Source organism: Pteropus alecto, unplaced genomic scaffold (genome assembly GCF_000325575.1).
Source record: "Pteropus alecto unplaced genomic scaffold, ASM32557v1 scaffold50, whole genome shotgun sequence".
NCBI classification, from domain to species: domain Eukaryota; kingdom Metazoa; phylum Chordata; class Mammalia; order Chiroptera; family Pteropodidae; genus Pteropus; species Pteropus alecto.
In genome coordinates, this window is record NW_006431918.1 from 10,975,702 (window position 1) to 10,990,067 (window position 14,366).

Sequence of the window (14,366 nt, forward strand, 5' to 3'; positions counted from 1 at the left end):
TTCTATTCTTATATATTATTATAGCCTCCAGGGCGATAAACCGTACACACCAAGTCAATGCTGCCAGAGTTTTCAGACCTTAAGGCAATCTCTTAAACACTTATTATTTGTCACATAATTAAGCAGTCCCAGCATGCACTCCACACTGCCCTGAATAAAAAAGCTTAAGATGTAAACCAAATCTCAGTAACATTCCCTTACTGAATGCTAAGATGAGAACAGGAAAATCATACCACATGTCTGCCATCTGTATTTGTACTCGTCAACAGCTCTGTTTTGGGATAAACAGTTTCGAAGTCAGAATCAATTCAACTTGTTGGAAGATTAGCCAAAGAATAGCTCAGAAGACCAAAACAGAACATGAAGTCAAATAGTCTAAAAAAAAATCAAGCGCAATTTCTGTTTCTCACTAAACGTTCTGTTTTGTCACAGCCCAAGAGAAAGAGCATGGCAGCCAGGACTTGGGGGCAGAGACAGGGAAAATGTATTTACTCAAGTGAAAAATTCTTCAACCTAGAACAAATGACTTTGCTACAATGCAACTGGAAATCATTCACTGACCTCCAGGAGACTACAGTCGAGAAAAAAGTAATTTCAGCATTTACACTTTGTTTCCCGGTTCTACTATGTGAGGCTATGTATACACAGGGGACAGCTTGCGTTGGTGCAGTGCATAATACGGTCCTTTATTACCATAAAAATGGCAGCATTTCCCAAAGTCGATCTTGATTAAAAGTAGTTCCATGGTTGAAAACACTACTCCACCGCACGGCTATTAAAATAGAGAGATGGCAAGGGGAAAATAAAGACATACCGAAGGCGAGGCTGGGGAAGGAGAGAGCACAAATAGGAGGCTGCAGACTGGGGGAGATAATAACGGAATTGCTTTGAGAAGCAGTTGATGTAAGTAAATGAAGGGACATGGCAACCTGGCAGCCCCACGTATTCTAGGAAATGAGAACACGTATGCTCCACTTGGAGGGACATCTATTTTCTCCTTAAAAGAAGTCATTTATAAAGGAGCTAATTGCTGATTTGTACTTACAGAGCGGACCCTTTTCAAGCCCCTGTCAAGAAGTGATAAATTATTGAAGCACAGCATCGTTTTATTTTTGGTGTACACAAAGTTAAACCTTGTGAAATGTTTGTTCACCTTTTTTGAGTTATTAATTAAAAAAATAATTGTTTCGAATTACTCTGTGATCTTCAAAACAAGGCGAGACAAAGTGCCACACATACCTCTGCAGAGCCAGCTCTAGCCCCTTCCTCCCTCCTTCAATCGGGCAATTGTTTAAAACCATACCACTGGCTCCTGGAACAGAAATGCTGTTTAGACCGGGGAGGGTGGGAAGACGCAGGCCGATACAACGGTCACACAGTTGTCTGGTGTTCATTCAGCCACAGTGCCCAGATATATTTGTTGTTCCTAGAGACAGTGAAAACTGTTCAGAGAATGAAGCAGGGTTGTGGAAATCTCATTAATAAATTGTGAAAACCCTCTCAGCAGGAGTCACATAACACAGAGGGGCCGGCTTGTGCCAAGCAACGTAAATGCTTGGTGCTCTGTTCCCGGACGTCACACTCAGACACAGCTCGGATTTGAGAGAGAGGCTTCCCAAACGCCCCTCCCTAAGTGAGAGTGAAGAGAAATTCTTACCCAGTCACGGTTTCCAAACTGAAGCCTGAACAAGTTTACAAACTCTAGTCTTTGCTTTAATCTGAATGACTTCCAGACAAGAGGTGCAGGGGTGGCTCCTCTCCTAATGTGTTCATTAACCGAGACGACACTGACGCCAATGCCCGCCAAAAGGAAGCAAGATCTAACCAACCTAACTGCGTCCAAGGACATGCAAGATGACTGACAGACTTGGCTTAAAGGGAACATTTTCACCTAACTGGCATATTGGGGACCTTTAGAATTTCTCCCCCAAACCAGTTCGGATTCCCGCTCCTTTTGTGGAAGTGCCACCGTTCTATTTTCTATCTAAGTGATCAAATCAGAGGCTGAACTTCTGACCTCGTGGCCCCTTTTTAGCCTCAGAATGAAACTGGATGCCTTTGCAGAACATTTTCACTCAAGTATTTTGTAAGACAGATAGAAGAGAATAGAGGAGGACAGCTCTAAAATATTTTAATTGTCATCATGTGCATCATTTTAGTCATTCAAATAAATAAAGCAATCAAATCCAATGATATTGCTTGAAACTTACACTAGAAACCATGTGGGGAGAAACAGATTTTTTTCTTTTTTTTATTCTTTTTGCATTCTGCACACTGACAGAGGTTAAAGAAAATGGCTGAAACTTAAATATGAAAGAATTCTTTACAATTAAATCCACAATTTTATACATTTATCTTATGTCAGTGAAAAGTCACCAACTATTATGAAATAGAACATTATATCAAAAAGAACCAAAAAAAATCTCATAAAAAAATATATCCAAGTATGAGAGGTATTGTACTGTTGGTGTCTTCACATCCTTCTCTTCTGTGTGCTTATATACAACACTGAAAAAAAAAGAAATTGAAAAAAAATGTTAAGTATCATAACTGAAAGTTTTAAAAGCAAACAGATTTTGGCCTGACAACTCTGCAAATTTTAAAGGAATTTTCCTACTACACCATAAATTCTGGAACTACTCTAAGGCTAATTTTACAAATCTAGACCTGGGTTTGATGTCTTATAGGAGTGTGTTCTAGTCTTAGCTATGCAACTGACTAACTGCAAACTGCCCGTATGAAAGTTACGGGAATCTAAGAATGTTTTATAATTATAGATACAATTATGCTTGTAGTAATGAATAAATCTGCCAGGCTAGACTTCAGGGTACAAATAAATAACACATTTTCATCCACAATATAAACTCTAAATTTGCTGTTTACTTTTTAAATTGCAACAGGATAAACGAGAGCTGAGTTTATTAATTTTTTAAAAAAATACTGAAGTCCTTATTCTGAGTTCCCTGTTGAAGTACCAACTTTTGTTGTTATCCAAAGTTTTGCTTAGTTAGTCTTCCTGTGGCCACCCAAAGTGAACTTGTTAGGATACGTGCTACGTAAGAGTAAGATGAAATGTGATGACTGAGCCACCAGGCAAGCTTTCACTAGAGGTGTCCCTTCCCTCTACGCCGCATGCCGAAGTGAACAGGTGTTTTCAAAGTGAACATTAAGCGATGTCTGATAAGAGAAGTAGCACAGATTAACCGAGTCAGTCAGGACTCTCTTTAGGAGCAAGGGTGTGGGTCTGGGAATCTGCAGGTGACTATCACTGATTACACCCAGGCAAGACTTACGTGAGGAAAGCATCAGAACGATAGTAAAAACACTCGTGGGAAGTTGGACAAGTTCCAGATGTCCCATGCAAGTGACAGGATCTACCCTATCGCTCGCTACTCAGAGACCCTGCGACTGACTTGCTATCAGCAATCTTGAGATGGGGAAAAATCTTAACATTTCTTAGTAAATGGAAAAAGTCAAGTAAGGACAATATAAAAAGTAGGAAGAGAAATTCTACATGTTAGAAGAACCAGAAAGCAAATGAGAGATATATACAAAGATAGGACGTGAAGAAATACGGTACTGTAAGAACAGGAGACAGAAGGCCTACGTTAAGTGAGGAAATTCAGTTCACAGCAGAGGTTCGACATTAAGGGGGCTGAAGAAGACACCGAACCTAAAGCATGCACTTCAGTAAAGTCCAAACTCAAGATTCCCAGAGCTCCATTTGGGGAATGAGACCAAAAAGTGGGGAGGGGTCAAGGGATAATTCCCACAGTTTTGATGTCTTCCCCTTTTCCACTGAAAAATTCAAATAAGACTTTACTGATAATGTTTTTAAACAAGGTACTTAAAAAGTAGCCATAATAATCACAGCAATATATCAGCTGTTAAAAAGCTGAGCAACTTCAGAACCATAGTTCCTATTTTGTCATTTTTGCCAAACTAAAGGATATAATTGCCACAAAAAGCATATGAATACTTAACAGAGAAAGGACAAATAGGACAAGCAAAGTGGTAAAAGACACAAACCAAAGACAGCAGAGACATTTTGGCCACTCTACAGCTCCAGCTTCCAGTGTGAGAGGCAGTGTTGGGGGAATATAATAAAGCATGTTCAGAAGAGCAGAGTACAGCCGTGCCCCTCAGTTCCTCAACAGTAAAAGGACGAGAGGAGAGGAATTTCTAGTCTCAAAATTCCACAAAGCAGCTAAAAAATAACTGGTCATGTTGAAGATCTGAGATATAAAACCTCCCACTGGTGATCCCAATTATAAACAAGAAGCCTTATTTCAGATGCTGTTCAACTGTAGAGGGAAGGAATACTACCATTGTTTCCTCGGATAAATGCGTCCCCATACTTATTCTTCAGTTGTCCATTTACATATTCTTCTGTCTGCTCCAAGGCTATATTCATGTAGCCATCCAGGCAAGCCAGGACCCCTGGAGACAGAGGGCGTCAAAGAGAAGATATACAAAGCAAATAAGAGTTGAAAATCACTGGGTTTACCTTAGCGCTGACAACCTCTTTATTCATTAGCTCTTACATGCTTAATATAAAAATTCACATTGTAAATGAAACTCAATAGACGAATGCATGAAAAAAGTCTTTACTCTATGCCCATCTGAATATAGGCTAAGAAGCATATAGCATGAAAGCAGTCATGCACTCGACTGCCAGCAGGAAAAACAATGAACTGTCACTTTTCTCATAGCATGTGTGATTACAACGGCAACTTTTAAAGCCTCCTCAAAAGTAACATAATAAAAATATTCCAAATAAAATACCATTCTTTGAAAGCAAAACACCGGAGTGGGCAATTATGCAAGAACAAGTGACCACGAGCCAAGACTCCTCACTACCAGTGGATTTCTTATTTAGCCACTAAGTGAAATACGGGTCTGGCAGATTTATTTCATTCTTTTACAACATCTACTGCAGCAGATGAATGTGCTCCAGGGTTAAGAGGAAGTCTCCACAATCTGTTAAAATAATAGAAGAGGAGACAGCAGGTGCTCCTGAAAGAACATCTTAAAGCTGTGAGTCACAGCGACGAGCAGCTTGAGAATACGAGGCAACATATTGCATTATCACACATCCCTGTCTTGTTACAGTTATAATTTTTTCAGATCCAGACTAATATAGAAAAATGGCCAAAAACATTCTAGGGAGCTTTCAAGGAAAATATTTGAGGGGAATCTTTTTAATTGTATTAAGGTGGTAAAAATTTTGCAAAATTTGACCTGATATTTCAAAAGATGAAAAAATATATAAGCCTCTCACTGAGTCTCTAAAGTAAAGTGGTATTTTTAAGGAAAAAAGACTTAAGTAAAAGCAAATACAACAAATTTGATTCTCATAACCAAGTCAATAGCTTCACTTAGCTTCAGCTTTGTAAATATGCTCCTCACTCTCTGCCTCTGCCCCCTTATCCTCTACACAAGAGTTTCTTTTCAAAATAGTGTGTGTGTGTGTGTGTGTGCGTGTGTGTGTGTGTGTGTGTGATGATAGCACAAGACACTAATCTAAGAGAATTCTGCTAAAAACAATAAACTTTCAAAGAATCGGAATGGACTGTGAATAACAATTATTTCTTATCAAAAGAAAGCTTAAGATACAACCTTAGAGTTTATTTCCTGCTGTATTAATTTTACGATTAAACCACAATCACAAATGAGCAAGAAACTTAGGAGATATATGCAAATCTGTTTCAAAATTCATCAAAAGCATTTCAAAACGAAATGCTCACTTCTAATTAAAATATCTATTCTCATAGCAAAGGTTTTTGTTTTTTTTTTTAAGAAAAAGGTTCCAGGAGGTTGTAATTATAACCCCTTCTCTTCTCTAAGGGATAAACTACTAGGAATAACAGAAAACATTAAGTTTTCTTCAAACTTAAAGAGAGCTGGGTTTTTCATTATAAAGCTACAAAATAAGAGCATTCTTTACAGTAATGCTCTCAATGGCATACAACATTTGCTTTAGTAGTACAGAAGCCATGAACGACATTCATAAAAGGAGAAAAATTATGATTGCTACTCACGAGAAGGTTGCTCAACCTCACTAGTAAACAAAGAAACATAAATGAGATATTACTTGTTGCCAATTAGAATGGAAAAGTTGAAAACAAGGGCTAAAAAAGGGGTGGTGAGAATGTAGGGAAGCACGAACACATCTGCCCTGATGGAGAGCCGTCTGACACGCTCTGACTCAGGAATCTTTGCCCAGGGAATTTATTCTAAAGAGAAACTTGGACAAGTGCTCAAGATACATGCCAAAGGAGCAAGTTGTTGATAATAGCAAAAAACTGGTAAACACCTAAATGTCCATTCGTAGGGAACTGGTTAAAAACAAAAACAAAACCGTGGTACATCCACACGAGGAACTCCCATGCAGGCAATAAAGACTTCATACTGTCAGAAGAGAATATATGTTTTTTAATGGAAAAAAAAAAAAAAATGAGGGTGCATCATACACAGTTGATCCCATTTATATAAAATTGTGCTTATATGGAGACAGGTCCAAATTAGTAAGGCTGATTATCTCTGCATGGTAGAATTTTGGGGAGATTTTGCTTTTTTCTAGAGTCTACTTTTATCCATATTTGCTTTGAAATTTCCAAAAAAAAAAAAAAAAAGAAAAGGAAAGGAAAAGAAAAACACATCTATTATCTTTATAAATAGAAAACTTTTCCCTAAACAGTAAGAAAAAAGGTCAGGATGGTTATCTCCTCAGTGAAGTTGGTATTGAGAAGATATCAAAGTCAATGTTCCCACCCTAATCAAAAGTGAATATACTCAAATCTCTCGAACTGTTACCTCCTCAGGTTCATCAGAGGCTCATGGGTGAGAAGCGGGACACAGAGACCTCATGATACCTCAGTATTCAGTACAAATCCATTAGTTCCGCTATAAAAATCAAACTCAACTGGAGATATTATTAATGTCAAGAAACTGCAGCAGGACACAAACAGCAGAGACTTCCCGACAGGCTTCAGAGCCGAGCCTATGTTCAGGTCCGACTTCCTCCCTAATGAGGTAGGGTAATCGAAAGAGACCTCAGAGGGTTTACGTGAAGATAAAATGAGAGTTAAAGTGATTAATACGCTGGACACATAGTAAACTCTCAGCGAAATTAAGTTTGCATGTGAGGAAAGAAGAAAAAGCTTGAGATATCATCATTATTCAAAAAAGAGACCAAGACCAAGAAAAGGCTATAAAACTGCTAATGAATTAGTTATCTGTACCTGTAAAATATTCCAGGTAATTTAACATATTTCAATTTTGGAAGATTAGGAATTCAGTAATTAAAAAGAAAATGGAATTTGAAACCACTCCTCCCACAAAGTTAACTTCGTTAGAGTCATGGCCTTAAAAAATGTATTCTCCAAAAGAATAGAAAGGTGTCTCTGGATAACCCACATATTGCGTGAGTGAGAAGTTCGTGCTGTAAAATGATACTACCTAAATAGCTGCTTGCAATCTTGAATATTTCTGCAGACACAGGTGCTGCTGTGCCAAGGTGATCTTCAGTATCCACCTGTTCACGCTTAGGTGAATGGGTATCTCTGGCTATTATTACCAGGGAGCTTAGGCACACACGATCTCAAAGCAGAGACAGGAGACAGTAGCCACACAAATCGCACCAGAAGTCAGAAGTGCACACTCGTGTAAGAGTTGTCTCTCTGAAAGGTACCATCTCAGAGGCCGAAAAAATTGGCATAAAAATTGTGGACAATCAATGGTGTCTGATCTACTGGGTATATATGTTTACAAGATTAATAAAAACCAGTAAGTCACATTTACTCGTTTAATTACACCAGGGAGGATGAAGCATGAGAATATTACCTCGGTAATCCACTCCAGAATTTAATTTTACCACAACTGGACGTCCAATGATTTGCTTTAAGAAGTCACTGGGGGTTTGCTTCCGCAGACTCATTTTAACAATCCTGATCAGAAATCTGAAAAGGAGCAATAAAGGTAAAGACAAAAGTTAATTATTCAACAAAAGAGCCCTGATGCCCTTAACATACTTATAGGAAATCAAGTGCCAAAGGAGCACGTAGGAGGACTTAACATTATTCCACTACCTGGCAGCTAACGTGTTTCCAGTACCATGAACCAGATACTAAGCGAAGTGTTTTCCATGCATTATCTCATCAGTCCTCACAACAACCGTATGACACGGCGTCACCACAGAAGATGATGTTTACAGAGACCCCCGCTCAATCAAAATGTCCATTAAACATTCTTTCGAAAATAGCAATGCTTATTTTAGTCCACGTCCACCCACTCGATGATCTAAATTCGAGGTTTAGGAACACTGGAGATTTTCTCAAAGTGACTTTGCATGCTCAGCAGTTTGGGTAAGTTAGAATGCTAGATTACTGGCTTTTCATTTGTTCAATAAATATGTTTGTACACACATATTTTCAAGGAAATTAAAAAATGTGTATTCACAGGCTCTGACCTTTAACTTGGGATCCAGAACCAAATGCCTGTTTAAAGGGCGTGAGTAAACAAAAGTGCTTATAATTCAAGTTAAATGATTTTTTTTAACCAAGAAAAGTCAACAACCAAAGTAACAGAAAATACAAGTTTCAAAAACTGTTCTTGAATTTAGGGCTGTTATTTGAACTATTCCCATTCATTCCATCTCTCCAAGGCTTAAAAAATTTTTTTAATGTGATCAACTGATTATTTTGCTCAGCAAATTTTAATTTAATTTTTCCACTGAACTGCCAGTATTTTTTAGTTACAGTCTCAACAGATAACTGAAATTACAACTAGTAATCTGGACAATCATTCATTCAGGACTCAGACCACACAATAATTTTATTTACACTGTTGTGAGCACAAGGAAAACAATTACAAAGTAAATACTGTAACAGATTCAGTACCTTTAATGAGTTTAGTAAAAACAAATCTTCCCATTCATCTATAAACTGCCTTATTTATGTCCTGAACATGTGCTGTTTTTGTGGCTGAATGGCTCTAGAGAGACTATTAACCCTGAAGACCTGATGCAGCCTCAACTCAAGTCAGGTTCATTTCCTATCAGATGCTAAATCCCATCATGCCAGTTCTTCATGTACAAGAATGAGATCAAACTAGCTGCTTATTCTATGTTTAAAAAAGAAAAAGAGATGCATCATGATCTGAAAATCTAGTTCACAGCGATATTAGCTATCTTGGGCAAAGTCAAAGTTAATGACAGAAAAACACAAACCTAGACTATTAGTTAACTGATGGTGTTAGTTATTTCTAAAATGTTATTACTATTATCTTTCCTCATCTTTTTAAAAAGTACATATATTCTTCTTCTAAACTCATCAAAGATCACACATCTGCCATTAAGCCTCATCTTTATTCCAATTAACAATGATTTCTTTTTGAAGGTATTCAACACTTTGAACTTTCATCAGCACCTAAGTGTCAGGCACATAGACTGAGGATGTAACACCAATATGACATGGCCTTGGGCTCTCAGAGTTTACACTCCAAAGGCAAAAAAAAAAAAAAATGGAGATTTAAAAAAAAAAAAATTTATGTCCTGGGATAGAATTATGCAGAGAGACTCACTTAGCCCAGGCTTGGCAGATGAAAGGATTTCTGGAGGTGACACCTGAGCTGAATATGAAAAGGAGTCCACCAGAAATCTTAGCAAAGGCACTGGTCAGTGTTTGGGTTCAAGAAACTCTACACTGGCAAGGAGGACAAGCTGCAGCCACAGAAGGGATCAGAGCCATATTCCTGAGGAGCATGGCAAGTCAGGCTCAAAGAGCCTGGGCTTGAGCCGCTAGGTCAATTTCCCAAACACAAATCGTTTGCATCATTTAGAGAGTCTGATTCAGGAGATCTAGGGTAGGGACCCAGGAATCCGTTTGCACAAGCCTCAAAGACTCATAAGCTGGCAAGTATGGGAACTACTGTGATGGTGATAGGGACGTAGGAGGATTTAAGGCAGAGACTTGCATGAGTTCTGCATTCTACTTTAGAGTGGAGATGGGCCATCTCACTTTGTTTTGGCATCATAAAGTTTCACATGTGGTTCTATTTGATATACCTCACTCTTCTATATTCTCTACTTTTTTTTATACAAGTCTTTTCTCCCTCAAAAGACTATTAAGCCACATGAAAAGAGAGACTAATATCAAGCTTCTCATTTATTCTTTAGAGCATCTATATTCTGCTAAATCTCCTGAAAAAATATATTTTAAAAGTTATTTGGAAAGAGGATGTTGCTTCAAACACATTTTATCCTTCACTTTGGGAGACCATATCTTTTACATTTATCTTCATTAGCCTTTCTTGGTACTCTGTTATTTAATGACTGGCCCATAAATCCATTTTGTACGAGTAAATTGCTCTCGACATCACAATTTTTCCCATCACCTGGCTCACATTATTTTAAGTTTTCATCTTTTAAATTGGATAAGGCAGAAGGAACAGTTCTGACCATTTCTGAAGAGAAAAGCCTCTTGAACCATAAACATATGAGAGAAAAAAAGCGTCTTTTCTGCAAGGTCACCTTGATAAAATTCTTCCTTCAAACTTAAAGCTCTATGCCTCCTGTCCATCCCCTGACTCCTACTCAGGCTTGTTTTAAATGACCTATTTTCATACATGGCTATTAAGTCAAAGGCAGTGTATTTTCTGTCAGATGCTTTTGAGAGATCCAGTATGAGAACATCTGCAAACTGCCCTGCAGAGATTTTCTTTAGTAAAAGAATGGGGGAGAAAAACCCAATTTTATTCATCCAATTATGTGCCAAGTATTAGAGTCACGAGCAATTCATGCAGTCAACCTGTGAGGTGGTGAGCAGCACTAAGGCTTCATCACAAAGCTGGAACCCTTTCAAAGACATAGCTGCCCTTTTGAATGTCAAGGTTCTCCTGTTAAACCTGGGGAATGGCCAGACAGTGGGAGATCCAGTTGGAGGGTAGCACTGGGGGAGGAGGGGGAGTGATACCTAATGTCATGAAGTACTGTAAACCAGCCTGTGAAGAAATATAATGGTCAAATGAAAAGAAATACATCTGACGTGATTTTGAGTTCTGTCACTGAGCAGAAGACATGCAAATCATTGTTTCTTGGAAATGTTTACCTGTGAACTTTCATTTCTTCTTCGAGTATTTACAGTTTAGGGTATAAAAATTTGAAAAGCAAAAAACTGCTATGAAACATAACATTACAACCCAAGTAAAACCAGCTTTAGCCCAATACATCAGTGTCTAAGAGGGCATCTGACCTGAGAACAGCTCTCTAAATATCTCCCTCCTTTCCAGCTGACCAGTCTTAGTGGAGAAAATCGTGTTTCCTGAAACCTTTCACCAACAATTTCTGTATTTTATTCTTGCGTGTGCTAAGTCCCACAGTAGTTTCTAAGCTTCTCAGGGACAGGGAAAATGTCTTACTCATCTGGTATCCCTGTTACTCAAGCATATTGGCCAAGCCTGGGAAGAGGCATTTAAGGGCAGTGCCAAGAAAAACCTCTGTCTTTTCCCAACTATGGGCAGCGACTAGTATCATCCATGCATTTAAGCAGCTATCACATAGTAACATCTCTACTACTGACCACTGAAAGAAAGACGGAGAAAACAAATGTGTCCATATTGTCCAAGAACCAGATGCATCCAAATCAACAGATGCTTGATAAAATGCAGATTCCTGAAGCTTACCCCTAGTCAGACTCTCTAGGCAAGGGGCACTGGAATTTACATAAAGTTCCCGAAATAATCCCTATAAGCAAGTGGTTCCTGACCAGGGAGATGTTGCCCCCTACCCTCAGAGACATTTGGAAACATCTGGAGACATTTTGGATTGTCCTGTATGAGGATGTGGTGATACTGGTTCTTGTAGATAGAGGCCAAGGATATTGCTTATCCTTCTACAAAGCATAGGATAGCCCTCCATAACAAAATATCTGGCCCAAAATATCAACTGACATTTTTTTAAAAAAAATCTTTAAGGTGTAACAAATGAGAACAAACAGCTAAGTTCTAACCAGATGACAGAATATAGATAACTTATTAGATATTTTATTCCAACATTTATAAAATTTGAAAACAACTGTCCAAAAATCTTGAAGAGCTTGTTATTTTAAATGGATTTCTAGTCCTGGAAAATAGTCAATTCCCCATTTTTCAAGGTCAGAGATTCCTTAGATGATTAAAATATCTGTTACTTGGTACAATTCGAAAAAGACAGAATAATCCAAGTGATGGAAACATCTTTTTAAATTCTAATATCGACTATGCCACAGTTTAGTGATAGACTACCGAATGCAGCATCAACACTTGGGAGGTGGGACACATGAGTTCTAATCCCAGCTCTGCTACTTACTAGCTGTGTGCCTGGGATAACTCATCTCTCAATGCCCCAGGTTCCTCATCTGCAAAATAAGGCAATTTGCTAGGTGATCACTTAAGTGATCTAATAGTCAGCAGGCAAACACAAACACACACTAACACAACCTCCTGAAGACTCCTTCACAAAATTCAAGCAACTGGAATTGCCAGACATCACCATAAAAAAAAAAAATTCCAAAGAGAGGCTCAACTTTGCTGGTTAGTATATTGGAAATGTATCACTACTTTTGGTGAAATAGGCACAGTCCTAACAAAAATGATGTAAACTACTAAAACTGTTCTGGAAAACGAGCCAGCAATGTGTATGTATGAAGACCTAAACAGACCTACAGTGCTATTCTAATAATTTCACTTCTCAAAATCTGTCCAAGTAAATAATGTGAAATAAAGATTAAAAAAAAAAAGTATCGAAGCACTATCTGAGAAACTAAAATTAAGCAAGAATTCACAAATACCCTAAATGCTCCGCAGTTGGGAAATGGCTGAGTAATTTATGAGACCTACACAATGAAGGAACAGGTAGTCAATCGAACGATACAAAATTAAAGATATTTAGCATGTTTTTAAATGAAACTAGAAAATCAGATATACTGTTAAGTGGAAAAATAGGTGATCTTAGCTCAGGGAGAAATTAGCACATGCAAGAATAAAATACAGAAATTGTTGGTGAAAGGTTTCAGTAAATATGATTTTCTCCACTAAACATATTTTCAATTTTTCTCCAATTGTCTTGTATTACTACGGGGGCACACTAGATCACGATCAACCTTATCTATATCACCCTAATCCCAGACACGCTGAACAAAAATACCTGCTATGAACGCGCGCGCACACCCCTGCACACAAGCCCTGGTGATAGGACTCAACGCCAGACGATTGTGGACATTCCCGACCCGACGCCTCGGTAAGGTGGGCTAGTCCAGCTCTTAATTCCTGGGGGTCTGGCGCAACCACCAGGACTGCTGCTAGTCCGGCGATTTCCTGCAGCCCTGGAAACCGCGCGAAGCCTGGCCCTGTGCTCAGGGTCCGCTTTCCCGCCGAATCCCCAGGCTAATGTCGGGGTTCCCTGCGGAACTCCACCAGGCACGCGCTCCGAAGCCAACTCGGCGGGGCCGTTTCCCACCACGCGGTCTAAGCGCCCGGCGGGGAGCGGGGCTCAAGGGCCGGGCTCAGGGATCCCGGCGCCCACGACCACCGGTCTCCCCGCAATTCCAGGGGCCCAAAGAGACCGTGAGCGCGGCAATGCGCGGGGGCCGCCCACCCGCAGGCTCCGGGATCGGCGCTCCCTCCCGGGGCTGCTGCTCCGCAAACTCAGCCCGGGGCGACGGAACGCTGGGGCCTCCAACGGCCCGCGCGGCCTCCGACTCACCTGGTGGCGGGGATTCGGTATCCCCACTCTAGGTAACCCCAAGCCCGGCCTCCGCGGACGAACGGGATGAAACCGAAACCGAAACCGCCGAGGCAGGGGCACTTTTGTATCCCAGCCAATCATCGCTTCCCTGGCTACGGCGGCTCGCCCGACCAAAAAGCCCCGCCCTTGCCGGGGCGCGCAAATCCAAGCATCCTGGTTTGCCTAAAGGCAAAGTTGGTGCTTTGGAGTTAAACGGAAAGTGCTGGTGCGCTCTCCTTTAACAGAAAGCAACCCCCTCCCCGCCCCAAGAAAAACATAAAATGAAATGCAGGAAGTGATCCTTAGTCCGGGTTTCTTTGGGGCAGAACTAAGAAATAGCTTAAAGTCATAGGAAACTAGAATTTACTGCTAAAGTAATGACTGTATATACCCAGAAATGTGCCCTTGAATAATTTAATGCAAGTAAATAAAACAAGCAGCCTCAAACATTTAAATCCACCTTCAGATTTTGATTAAGTGTGTGAAGACGAAGTCTTTGTTGGTAAGAATTTGTTTCCGTGGCAACGTTAATTGACACAAGAAGAATTAAAACGCTAAAGTAATTCTGTATTTTAATGGCATAAATTGTGTCACACTACAAACT

The 14,366-nt window shown here is 39.6% G+C and overlaps 1 protein-coding gene across 1 annotated transcript; it reads right to left on the reverse strand.

Moving 5' to 3' along the window:
* Positions 1 to 2,114: 2,114 nt before the first annotated feature.
* Positions 2,115 to 13,881, reverse strand: LSM6 (LSM6 homolog, U6 small nuclear RNA and mRNA degradation associated). Its single transcript, XM_006906283.3, has 4 exons — positions 13,742 to 13,881; positions 7,846 to 7,961; positions 4,327 to 4,440; positions 2,115 to 2,508 (listed from the first exon to the last, which is right to left on the reverse strand). The coding sequence occupies exons 2-4, from the start codon at positions 7,937 to 7,939 to the stop codon at positions 2,474 to 2,476; spliced, it is 243 nt and encodes an 80-aa protein (XP_006906345.1). The 5' UTR covers positions 7,940 to 7,961; positions 13,742 to 13,881; the 3' UTR covers positions 2,115 to 2,473.
* Positions 13,882 to 14,366: the final 485 nt, after the last annotated feature.